The following is a 13484-nucleotide window of genomic DNA, read 5'->3' as shown; positions in this document are numbered from 1 at the left end:
ATTATTTAGTCGCACATTGAAATAGACAATAGGAAATAGGATTGCGTGTTAGCACCTAATTTTTTTCCCCCGCTTTGCGATAAAATGTAATTTTGTTACCCTGCGCCGCCTGAATCTTGTAGCCTAGCTCCCTGCGATTCGTTTGATGTCGTCTGTCCACTTAGTGAGAGTCTACCAACGCTGCGTTCGGCGCGAGGTGCCACTCTAGCAGCTTAGGTCCCAAACGTCTGTCTTTTCAAACTATGTGTCGTGCTCATTGCCAATTCAGCTTCGCAATCCGTTGAGCTGTGTGGGTCAGTCTGGTTCTCCTGTGGATCTCCTCATTTCTAATTCGATCACTTAGAAATACTTCAAGCAGTTCAAGCGATGTAGCATTTAATCGATTGTAATAAAAGCTTTTATAATACGATTTATTATGGTTGACGCAATTTACCAGTCTTAACAGGGCTCTCTTCGTCACTTACTCCATACAATCGTAGTCCATGAAATTTTGCAGACATATTCTAGAAATTAAAAATATGTATTAAAATTACAGGGGCTCAAAGATTTGTATGTGACTCTGTGATTTGTGTGTGATATTTTTAAGACTGCGTAACTTTGAAACCGAATATTTTAACAGAAATCTGGAAAACCACAGGCATAGATATTAGTTTCTAGAATATGTCTGCAAAATTTCATGGACTTTGGTTGCTTAATATTTAAATGAAATTCGAACTACGTTTGTATGGAGCGAGTGACGGAGAGACCTCTCTTGAACCATTAGGATTCCCATTGAATCTCCTCCGTTGGTTCCATAATACCGATTTCAACCGTATGTCCAAGTAAGAGTTTTTTGATAAAAACTTGGATTGGAATGGAGTGGAGACTCCATTCCAATTGTTTTCCTACAATATACGCCCCGAACAAACAAATTACTTTAGTAATGTACGAGAGAAAGGTAAAATATTTGTCATCGGAAATTAATTAAAAAAATAACCGATATCAATATCGTTGACAAAATCATCACAAAGGAAGTGTTAACGCGGAAAATTGCACAACACTGCATATATGGCCCACCCATTTATTGACCCAATGAAGTGGAGTAGTCCATCAATTAACGTAATTGAGTTTATGTTTCAATAAACTGTCACAGTATCGATTCCTCAACGCTCAACGCAGATACGGTGGTGTTGTGATAACCGCTTTTGTTAGGGCACGTTCAGAAATATTTTAATAATATCTTCGACCACTCAATTTGGTTAAACGCTCTTGGATAGTTATTATATTATGCGAAAAAAATTAAACACGCTCACAAGTGATCTAAAGCGGTTCGCCGGTACGATCCGGTACAGTATCGACCAAAGTGCAAATGAGTACTAACTATTAAGTAGGTATAGCAGACTGATCAGATTCTTTATCACGTAATCTGTTAAATATCTGGTTGTTCGACTGGACACCTCTCTCTCTGCTCCACTCCGCTTAAGTGGATAATCTTTGTTCGAGTTAAGTTGTTCCAATGTCTATTTTATTAACCCCCGACCCAAAAAGAGGGGTGTTATAAGTTTGACGTGTGTATCTGTGTATCTGTCTGTGGCATCGTAGCGCCTAAACGAATGAACCGATTTTAATTTAGTTTTTTTGTTTGAAAGGTGGCTTGATCGAGAGTGTTCTTAGCTATAATCCAAGAAAATCGGTTCAGCCGTTTGAAAGTTATCAGCTCTTTTCTAGTTACTGTAACCTTCACTTGTCGGGGGTGTTACAAATTTTTAGTTTACACTTGTTTATTACTATCTAACTACTAACTATTATTGAAATTGAAATTAGAATATGCTTTATTGTACACCATCATGAAAATAAAACAATACATAGCGAAAATAGTACTACAATTTGGCGCCCTTATTGGTATATCTTCTGAGGATGCTCCGGTGTCGGAGTGAAATGTACCTACGTTGAGTGAGAAGATTTGTGTAGTTTTGTGTGTTCTTGGTGTGTATTGTTGCTTCATTAGAAAAGTGAGGGTGAGCGGTACCTATGACATACTGTACGTTGTACCATGGTTTGTGTGTTTCGGGGGATTATAGCGAATTTAGCTTGTGGTTCCTTGTGTAATCACATGGACTTCCGCAATGTAACTTCTGCGTGTATCAACTAATGGTGAGTTTTCAAATATAGCATGACGCTTCAGTGTACGACGAGAAGTTGGAGGTTTACGCAAGTGTTTGAAACTCCTTAAGTTGGCGAATCAAGTCCACAATAGCAAACAATACGGCTATCGGCGACCGATCCGTCTGCGGTGCTAACTTCGCCGTTCCGAGCTGAATCCGCGCCGGATTCAAACTTGCGGAAATCTTTTGTCTGAGAGCTGGTGAACATTTTTGAACTTTTACTTCACAAAAGCTGGCAGTTAATTATTTTAGTAGTTACCTTACCCATGAGTATAGAACCCTAGACCCGTCTGGCGGTCTGTAGTAGATTCACGATGTGTGAATTTCACATTGATTTCAGGAATTTTGATCATTTTATTCGCTGGTCATTAAAGCATTTGATATTTGACGGAATAAAAAAACGCGCATCCACCACAGACCAGCAACTGGCTAGATTATCATACGCAGGCAATAAAAGCATAGACATCGGGTGCTATTTAATTTTCTGATTTTAATTTTGATCCAAATTAGTGGAGTCATTACTCTGATTACATATAATTTATACTGAAAAAGTACCTCTTGTTTTTAATGAATTTTGCGGGAAGTGTGAGACAAACAAATAGAAAAACGATTGGAATTTTATACCTTGAATTGTACCATTGGAACGTAAATGTAACTTGTTATATGAGTATCGTAAAGCCTGTATAGCGAGCGAGCCGCGAGCTCTGCATTGAATTTTTAGCTGTAAGTAACCGTAACATGCTCGTTGCGAACGTTGCATTACGATACAATTTCAGGTCAGTCCTTCACCCAAACAGTAGAGATTTTTTTTTTAATTACATAGCGCTTGGCTGCAATCAGACCCGCTAGCAAGTGATGATCCAGCCTAAGATGGAGCGCGCTTGCCTAGAAGTTGCCTATTCACTCTTGACTTGTAGGTACTCATATTATAGGTGGAAGGGAAAACTGATGCCGGAAGGGCGTTCCATATCCTAGCAGTTCGGATTAGGAAAGAGGAAGCAATTCGTTTCGTACGTGTTCGAGGAATTTCGACTTCGTATGGATGCAGACCTTGACGATTCAACTTTTATCAAGTGCGTACCTTCCTAAAAATTTCCCACCAGCGCTCCGGCTATAATGAAAGTTGCACAAATCTTTGCACTTCAGCTAGACTCAGGCTTCCTTTTGACAAGCAGGGTGGCAGGTCATGGTTTTCACGCTCACTCAACTCGCATTCCTTGTACTCGTAGTTTCAGTTGTGCAGGTGTTGATCGGGTCTCTTAGCTGTTTATTTTTGAATTTACTACTTTGAGGTGTATAGTTTCATCTTATAGTATGAAATTCGATTGGATATCTAAACAATATTGTAGTTTGTACCGTAATATGTAACCGCTTACGCCGACTTTCAGCTTAATATTATGTCTTAAGAAGTCATTTATTTCATAAAGTTTGATTTTGAGATTTTGTTATTTAAATTCATTATTATTATTTTTTAAACGTTAATATTGACATGTGAATAAGACATTTTGTGTTACATCAATTTATTTTTCAGCATAATTCAAATGCCGGCACATCACAATTGACCTAGGAAATCCTCAGAAGTGGCCTAAAAACTTGTTAGGCAGAAGCCAAAGCTTTGGCTTTAGACTAAGCGCTCTGGACATTTCTAAGGACTGTCTAAGCCAATCGCGATGTTCCGGCATTTCGGCTTTGGACTATAACATGTAGATCGGAGCAAGTTGGTGTCGCCGCTAATAGAGGCACGAACTTGGCATCACCCAGACAAATGCGGTTCAACAGGCTAACTTACTCCGCCTAACTTCAGAGCTCCCAATGTCGATACACTTTGATTCGGATCGGTGAAGTTTTACTGTTGGCAATCTGCTATATAATCTGCTCTCAAATATAGAATAGAAGGTATTTCCGTGAATGTACTCTCAGAACAAATATCACTCGCTTTAACGGTGAAAAAGAAAACATCGTGAGGAAACCTGCATGCCTGAGAGTTCTTCATAATGTTCTCAAATGTGTGTGCCAATACGCATTGACCAGCGTGGTAGACTTGGCTAAACCCTTCTTATTCTGAGAGGAGATTCTGTGCTCATTAGTGAGCCGGTGATGGGTTGATGGTGATGATGACTCTTAGAAAAATAAAGAACCCAGAGGTTTTCCTTGGGATACTATACAAGTGAGTAAGCCAGTGAGTATGCTTTATACGTTGCAACTTTTGGGATCCTATTATCCATACGAATTTACAGACTATCTAAGAAAATTTAGGCTTTTTATGTTACCGTTATTTATATGTTACGATATCTATAGCCAATATAAAAAATATAATTATAATGTAGCTTCTTACAATAATTATGTGTAATAAAAATAAATGGATACGTATTGCGTCAAGTCCAAAACATGGCCGCTAATTTCCCCGCGGTACACTGTCTAGGAAGATTGTTAGGAAAAAACACCCACTCATGTTACTTTAAGATACGATTTTAATAATAATAAAATTTAAAGGAATTTTTCCTAGAACAATCCGTAAGTTTTTTGCTGAAAATCACAAAACAATTAGTAACTCAAAAACCTTCGCCCTAAGTTATTTAGGGGTCATTTGATAGCATTTGACCTCCCCTGTAACCCTTACGTAAGAGGATCGTGACGCATTACCCTTCAAACTCTATATACAAGAATTGCGCTCATTTGAACTACCCGCGAACTGCCGATAGATATAGAATTAATTTGTTCTTCTGTCGCTCGCTGTATTTTAACATTGTACTATATTCATTTGATATCCCACTCGATACAATAGCAAAAAAAAATTTAGAGACCCAGTTTTTTTGGATGTAACATCCGTCAGGTCGATTTTTTCCTATAAAATATAGCCTATGTCACGCGGACAATCGATAACAATCGATAACAAATCGATTGAAACCTCATTCGTCAAAATCGGCTCAGTAGTTTAGGCGCTTCGGTGGAACACACATAAATACAATCCTACACACATACATAGACTTCTAAATCCATAACCCCTCCTTTTGGCTTTGCCGTAGTCGGGTAAAAATCTATGTTCAGTCTTTTGTAATAGACAAAAATAATAGTTGTGTAAAGTCCATAGAGTAGACATGTCGTGGATGCACGGAATGTCGATGGAATTTCATTTCGTTAGTGGTGCGCCCCGGGTTGCGGATTCCTGTGGTCGTCCGCAACTTCCCACTTATATCCCGCCCATTCATTGTTCCCCAAAACTCTATTGCTCGAATGAACCTTTCATTCATTACGGGAGTGTAACCTTTGCTCTCGTTTGTACTCGTATGTCTGCATTTGTCACAAAACCTTCCTCAATCATAATAAGAGATTGTATGTCGCAGTTTAAACTTACCAGAGTACATAATGCTGAATATGATGTCAATGTAATAAAATCTGTCGACACTTCTTGCAATTATAAAGTTGTCCTTTATAATAAACTAGATGTTGCCCGCGACTTCGCCTGCGTGGATTTAGGCTTTTTAAAAATCACGTAGGAACTCTATGAATTTCTGGGATAAAAAGTAGCCTATGTGTTAATCCAAGGTATAATTTATCTCCATTCTAAGTTCCAGTGAAATCCGTCCAGTCGTTTTTACGCGAAAGAGTTACTCTTTCGCGGAAACATCCGCACAAACTTTCGCCTTTATAATATTAGTGTGATTACAAGAGATATAAATACCTAAATAAATAAAAAAAACGGATAATTAAAATCTCGGAATGCCATGAGTACCAACTAAAAATATGCCAGGAAAAATCTTCAACAAGAATGAGTGGCTACAAAATCATAAAAAATGGCCAAGTGCGAGTGAGAACGGTACTTAGGGTTCCGTAGCCATGCCAGTGCTAAAAACTTTGGCGGTCATTAATTCTTGAATGGTAGTCAAAAGTACCTACAAGGTTTCATCAAAGGAAGTGGTGAAACAAAAATTTTTTTCTACTCCGCGTTTCATGTTCAAGTGAAAAAACTCTGTACTCTGAAGATCATTTTTTTCTTAATTTAAATAAGTAAATATGCTTTCTTGTAACTTTAGAAAAGGTTTCCATAACTGTACTTTTCATCCTTACAGCTCTTACAGTTTATTTTTAAGTATAACAGACAGACGCACAGTCAGACAGTCGGACCGGACGAAACTATAAGGGTTCCTTGCTTTAACTACAGAACCCTAAAAATGCTCTACGCTAGAGGCTCAGTGTAACATAATTTAGCAGCGAATTCAATTTTTAGCGATCCATTAGGCACAGTTAGAGTTGAATGCCATGAAATATTCACAAAAGAAAACAACGCTCACGTCAAAAAGTGAACATGCTTTCTGATTCGTTTTTATTTTTAAGCTCCTGTTACAGGGAAAATTAATTTCTTAAAATAGCAGCACAAAATATCCATAGGTATAACCAACTTGGGGTTATTCAAGGGGTGGACCAACTAATTCTTCAAAGGCCGGCAATGCATTAGTGGTTCCTCTGGTACTGTAAAATATGTTCATGGGCGGCGGTAATCACTTAACATCAGTTTGCTCGCTATTTTTATTTAAAGGTATTTAAAAGGCAAAATTATTTAAATAAAAGAATACCCACGTCTTTAAAACGGTCTAAAGAGTATAAAACAAATAGTTAGCTATGACAACACTTACAGGATTTAAAACGAAAACTGAGGCGCACGCAGACTAAAAAAAACTTCTAAAGAAAACCTACATACAAAACTTCAAGTTTCTAGACTCACTAGTTTGACCCGCCCCGGCTTCGTCCAAGTGGAATTTTTGAAAATTGGTGAGGGGGTGGAATTTCCAAAATCCTTTCTTAGTGATTGCCTAGTGTAAAATTTCAAGTTTCTTACCCCAAGCGGTTCAAGGCTGTGTGTTGATAAATCAGTCAGTCTGTCAGGACAAGTCTTTTTATGTTTCCCTATTTAAGCCTAAAGTGAGGGGCGTGTGGCCTAGTTGTGACAACGCATACCAATCGATTATGATTGTTAAGCAACGTTGACCCAAGTTGGTAACTGGATGGGTGACCGACTTTAGAGGTCCGAATTTGCCCTTTTCGTTTCCTCCGTGTCTCGAAGAGCACATTAAGCCGCCGGTCTCGGTTATTATCACGAACATCTGATAATAACTGTAAATTCACCTAAGAATCGAAATATCGTTCTATTTGTTGAGTTGTATGCAGAAGGATCTGGGAACCCACCGCATTATTATCCCAAGAAAACTACCATTATAAGATTAATGGAAAAAGGGTCACGACCCTCAGTAATGAGGAATACGACTATAGAGAGGGAGAGATTTTAACTTCCTTATCATTCGTTCGAATTCTTCCAAAAATTCAAACAATGGTATGCAGTGAAAATACCTATTCAATGTATTATAGGTAAGTTAGGTCCGGACACAGAGCATCGGACAAATATTCGTAGCGTCGCGTCGCTCGTACGATTGTCGCTGCACGGTGGAACGCGGCGCCGCCGTCGGCAGCTGAGCCCTAATATTGTGTTATGCTTTATCGAATTTGCATGTTTTTACTGAATAACATTCCTTTGGCGCACGAGATCAAAGGCCGAGGCGAAAGTGATTTCGCACTGAGTTAGTTCAACAAGATTCAGCTTCGCCCCTCGGCCTCTGAATAATTTTGATGTAATAAGGGAAATTGTAAATGGGCATTCGACTTTTGATATTTTGTACGGAGTCCCGGCGTCAATTCCCTTTTGCCTTTTATACGCCGCTTCTATACGTTATTCAGCAGGAGAAAAAATTAAGAATTCAAATTAAAGTCAATATCTAACGAAAGCCTCTTTATTGCGATCATTTAATTATTTCATGAGTATTTTAATTACTTTTATGGCTATCAAATAATGGTAGATTAGCTTCGGTACGACCAGTCTTTGTAGAGTTTATGCGGGAGTACGTAAGAAAACTTTTATAAAGATCATTCAACAAAATACATGACTAATATTCTGCTTTAGCTATGCTTACAGTTTGCGCTAGAAATAGGTAGGTACTACACTAGGCACTAGCCCAATGGTAGCGGTTTAAACTTACAGTCTTTCGTATTTTAGTACGCCCCTTGGCTATTGAGTTTTTAAATGGCCATCATCATCAAGATGATGATAGTGATCTATCATCGTTTCGCTACGGAGATCACCAGCTCGCTTCGCTCACCGCCTCCCCCCATTCAGGACCTCATTCGCAAGCTTTACAAGCACTTCACGCTTTACAAAAACACTCCAGGGATAGGATACCGAACACTACATGGATTTGGGTTCCTCTAATTTTAGAGTTTATGATTTAGGCATTTGATGTTATGGCTGTTGAAGTAGCACTCGAACGTATCAAAATGACAATCCGGCTTAACCTTCATACGCCCGTAATACAAAACGGCTCGGTTTTTAACCCCCGACCCAAAAAGAGGGGTGTTATAAGTTTGACGTGTGTATCTGTGTAGCTGTCTGTGGCACCGTAGCTCCTAAACTAATGAACCGATTTTAATTTAGTTTTTTGTTTGAAAGGTGGCTTGATCGAGAGTGTTCTTAGCTGTAATCCAAGAAAATCGGTACAGCAGTTTGAAAGTTATCAGCTCTTTTCTAGTTACTGTAACCTTCACTTGTCGGGGGTGTTATAAAATTTTAATTTACACTTTTTTTAAAATGGCTATTTGTTATATGTACCTGAGAGGTACCTACAGCGAATTTCACGATTCAACTGCGATATATCCATACTGATTTTCTTTCACGTTTGACCTCATTCTTTATTCTATAGAGATCAAAGAAGAAATAATAGCTTAACCTCAAACAGCATTAAGATCAAGCGCAACACTGCCCCAATGGCTGCCACGTGACGTCATTTACATTTCTATTAAAGCACTCCATAAAATATTTATGTGCAAAATAACGTTAAGAAAACACGCGTTCTTTCCCATGTATGTTTAATGTTTAGGTAGTGTTCGTTTGATGTCGCTTAAGGGCTCAACGCCTCGGAAAGCAGCTTAGCAGTGGACGACAGACCACCTTTAACGTCTTTGCCCCTCTTTTAAATTTATTCCTCGAGCGATCTGTCCGTGAAATTGTTGCTTAAGAACTATTTTATACAGTGGTCTTTTTCATTTTTGTTGAAAACGCTTCACAAATAGCCTCCCGGAATACATTGGCACCTCGTTTCGTCTTTTGTCCTCCCGTTTCTTTTAGTGGATTAGAAAAACAGTGTTTCATAATTCTTATTCGTTTTATTTCCAAATACTTATCTATATTTCCATACTAATACTATTATAAATGCGAAAGTATGTCTATCATGCCTGTATAGCTTTTCACGGTCCATCCATTTAACCGACTTTGACGGAAGTTTGTACAGAGATATCTTGCAACCCCGAGAAATATCTTCTTCTTCTTTTCCTTAGCCCTTATTTATCCATTGTTGGACATAGGCCTCCTCACGTGCACGCCATTTTTTTCGGTGCTGGGCGAGCCTCCTCCTCTCCGCAAACTTGGTGATGTCGTCGGCCCAATGGGATGATCGTAGAAGATGGGATAGATGGGAGGGAGAAGGATACTGGCTGCTTTTTATCCCCGAAAATCAAAGAATCCTATCAGGATTTTTAAGTGGGCATCAAGGAAGACACAGGATTCAAAATCACGTGAATGAAGTCTCGAGCATGATCTATTGCCTACAAGTTCAGAAGGTGTACCCTTCTGAACTTGTAGGCTACTTTTGTCCCGGAAAATCAAAGACTTTCCACGGGATTTAAAAGGTAAACCCATACAACAAAGTAGCAGACATCATCTAGTTTCTTATAAACGATATTTTTGCAATCCTACATTTTTGTTTTAGTAAAATTAATACCCTTATTCCTAAATGTCCTAAATTTTAACCTAAATGTTATTAAATATTATATTTATATCTGTAACATTCGTGAAAAAATATCTTATATCTCTTTGTATTGTTTGCTATTTTTGTTACTTGAATTGATTTTATTCGTATGCTTTTATACTTATTGACTCAAAGCCGGATCAAAACCGGTCGCGGTAACACTAACTAGGGTTGTCCCATGCTAGCTATTACGATCGACTGACAATCAAACAATCTGTGTCCGCTAAGAAAAGCTTCGTAAATCACTGAATAGCAACTCCTAAGCTGTTTCTGTTGCATCAAAATCTAATATAATAAATGTCTTGCGATTCCAGCTTTTTACTGAGAAAAAATTTGGTTGCACTCTGCAACCTACTACTCAGTTGTGTAATTTGGTGATATTTATTTCTAACCAGCTATGCTTATTTCGGTAAAATTATTATTCCATTAAAATTCATATAGTTACTTTACTAAACCATGTGGAAGTAGGTATTTGACTAAAACCATGTATTATGAGTATTGGCATAAAATATCGTGAAATAATCGTATTTTTTTTTTGAATAACAGCCAAAATGGCAAAGGTATGAAAATAAGCTTATTTGTCTATGAACTTTTTTCTGCTATTACTTATGCAGATGAATACGCAACCACCACACAACACTACACAGATCCTCCGAAACACACTGTACGCACGTTTCGATTCCTACACCGGAGCATCCTCTGGTGATATTTACTCTACAATGCACAATCGCAAAGTGATACGTTTGAAATATCTGACTAAATAAAAGAAATATTGTTATATCCCATTGCGACAACCCTACTGTTAATACGGTATTAATCCTCGCATAGGGGATAGGATGGAATTAATCTGGAACTAATTAGCGACTGTTGTGCTCATGTTAACATTCAAATACGTACGTTTATTCGCCGTACGTGGCGCGGGGCTCCATTATAATTAGCTCGCTTCGTTTTCCGTTTATTGATAAGTTTTTGTTGCGAAATGCGAGACAGCAGAAACATTTGTTTAAATGTTCTGATAAAACCTAACTATATGCCTAAATATACCTTTATACCTTAATATGTGTAAGAGCGGCTACGCGCTTTATCAAACTCAAACTCAAATCATTTACTCAAAGTGGGTACTATTGTACTCCTTTTGCTGGTCAGAATTGTTAAATTTGTAAGATGATATAGCGGTGATAATATTTTAATTACGTGAACTAAAATTAAATCTATCATCTTGCGAGCAGACTTGCGCTAGAGTGTGAACTACTTGCTTTCTCGAGACCGCGTCGTATGTTTTATTCGAAATTCAAAAATATTTTTTGCTGACCAACTTATAGCTCAAGAAAGACTGTACCTTCCTATCATTTGTTCGGAAAGAAAAAAAAATGTATACGATTCAGATAGATGTTATAAAACAATGTTGATAAAAGCAACACATATTTTTGCTTCGTAATATTTTTAATATGGACTTTATTGTAATATTATGTCAATGTTTCATAAAGCATTGCATTGTACGCCAGATTTCATTGTATTTCGTGTTCAAAGTGAAAACCAACATTATATTTTTTAAAGCCGCAATTATCTTCCATGCTTGGGTAAAATCGAAAATATATTTTTACGCAATAAAATACCTCGACTAATTGGCACCTACTTATAATGCGAAAAGGAATCACGCCTCTTCACGTGAGCTTTCCACCTACAAAGGGCGCCGTACAAAGGAGCATCCTCTTTGGCAGCGGGAGAAAAATATGTTTCTCAGTGAATATCGATTTCAAATAACATTGCAACATTTTCAGATAACGAGGTGACGTTTCCCCTTTTTCCCGGGCGCCGCTTGTTCGTACAGTGGGAATTTATCCGAAATAAGGAGATAACGAACCTAATGGCTGAAATATACGAGGTTCGATTGGCCTCGGAAGATGATCATTCGGCTACGTTTCTGCTTTAAAAAATACATATGTACCTCGTCGTCGTTATAACTCCTAAATATTGTATTTAAGATTTTACCTTAGCTTGAATTAGTTAAAACACAAAAACGTCAGAGTAAAATGGTACCTAAACGTCCTTGATTAAAAGTGAAAAAAATTCAGTACCACAAATTTTGATTTCGCCAGGTTTCAAAAAGGCCGAAGGACCTCCGAGTTCGGTCACCCATCTAGTAACTGACTTGGGTTAACGTTGCTTAACAATCGCGATGGATTGATAAACGTCACAGCTAGGCCACACGTCTCCTTGAAATTAAGAATCTGCAAATTACGAACTAAATATTTTTGACAGTTATAGTATTTAGGAAGTTTTTGTCCTATAGAAGTTCTAATGATGTTTGTGTTTTTGTCCACAGGTTCTTCTACTTGTACCACTTCTCGTTCTACGCCTACCACTACCGCTTCAACGGCCAGTACAGCAGTCTCGCCCTTGTCACCTCTTGGCTCTTCATACAGGTTAGTATCACACAGCTAGAGATGCTACTTTTAAATCGTTTTCTTTTGGTGAAATTATTATTTTTGAAAGTGATTTTTCAATTTTTGCATTTACAATCGCTTGCTACATTAATTTAAATAGGAATTATAATCGAAATCAATAAGTGCTGTTATTGCACACCGGGGTTTTCACGGGAAGTGAAAATTCGCTTTCCGTGAAACGAAACAGACGATTGTTTGCTACATTAATTTAACTAGATGTTTTTCTCTTTCTAACACGCTGTCATTTCTCGCACGCGCACTCTTTTTTAATATCTTAGCTTAGGTCGATGACCGTGCGCAGGTAGGTATTTTTCACAGGCTACTTTTATAAATAGATAGCAAGTTTTACATAATATGAAAAGTCTTTTCACGTGATGTTAACTGTGAAATGGTCCATCTCTACATACTACACACTTGGTTTCCTTTAAAAAAAACCCTTGCCTTGTTTTGCAAACGTCTGACTGACATAATATTTATGAAATGCTTTGGATAAACAAGGCAGGTCGACCACGTTACCAATTTGAGTATTATAATACGAGATAACCTTGATTCATCTGTTAACCAAATGAAATGTATTTTTAACCCCCGACCCAAAAAGAGGGGTGTTATAAGTTTGACGTGTGTATCTGTGTATCTGTGTATCTGTCTGTGGCATCGTAGCGCCTAAACAAACGAACGGATTTTAATTTAGTTTTTTTGTTTGAAAGGTGACTTGATCGAGAGTGTTCTTAGCTATCATCCCAAAAAAATCAGTTCAGCAGTTTGAAAGTTATCAGCTTTTTTCTAGTTACTGTAATCTTCACTTGTCGGGGGTGTTATAAATTTTTAATTTACACTTGTTTATCAATGATTCGTGAACAGTCATACCGCGAATGAGTTGCCTAATAAAATCAGGCCCAAGCTGCTCTTAATTATTATTAAAGCTAGGGTAAAGTTTTTAATATTTACCACCTATCATTTTGTTAATCAAACGAATACTTACTACTAATTTATGTGCCCATTATTGATAAAAAATAAGTTTCACCTGATTGACAGACGGGTGA

At 37.7% G+C, this 13484-nt stretch overlaps 1 protein-coding gene across 2 annotated transcripts in view; it reads left to right on the top strand.

The window, feature by feature from the left end:
- The window catches only part of LOC123875372 (membralin), a 145022-nt gene that overhangs the window by 120400 nt on the left and 11138 nt on the right, over positions 1 to 13484 (top strand). For both annotated transcript variants that reach the window (XM_045921154.1, XM_045921155.1), the window contains exon 10: positions 12321 to 12420. In XM_045921154.1, coding sequence (XP_045777110.1) covers positions 12321 to 12420 — 100 coding nt within the window. The remainder of the gene's footprint in view (positions 1 to 12320; positions 12421 to 13484) is intronic.

The sequence above is a fragment of the Maniola jurtina genome, chromosome 20 (genome assembly GCF_905333055.1).
Source record: "Maniola jurtina chromosome 20, ilManJurt1.1, whole genome shotgun sequence".
NCBI classification, from domain to species: Eukaryota; Metazoa; Arthropoda; class Insecta; order Lepidoptera; family Nymphalidae; genus Maniola; species Maniola jurtina.
This window is presented reverse-complemented; position numbering and strand designations above follow the sequence as displayed.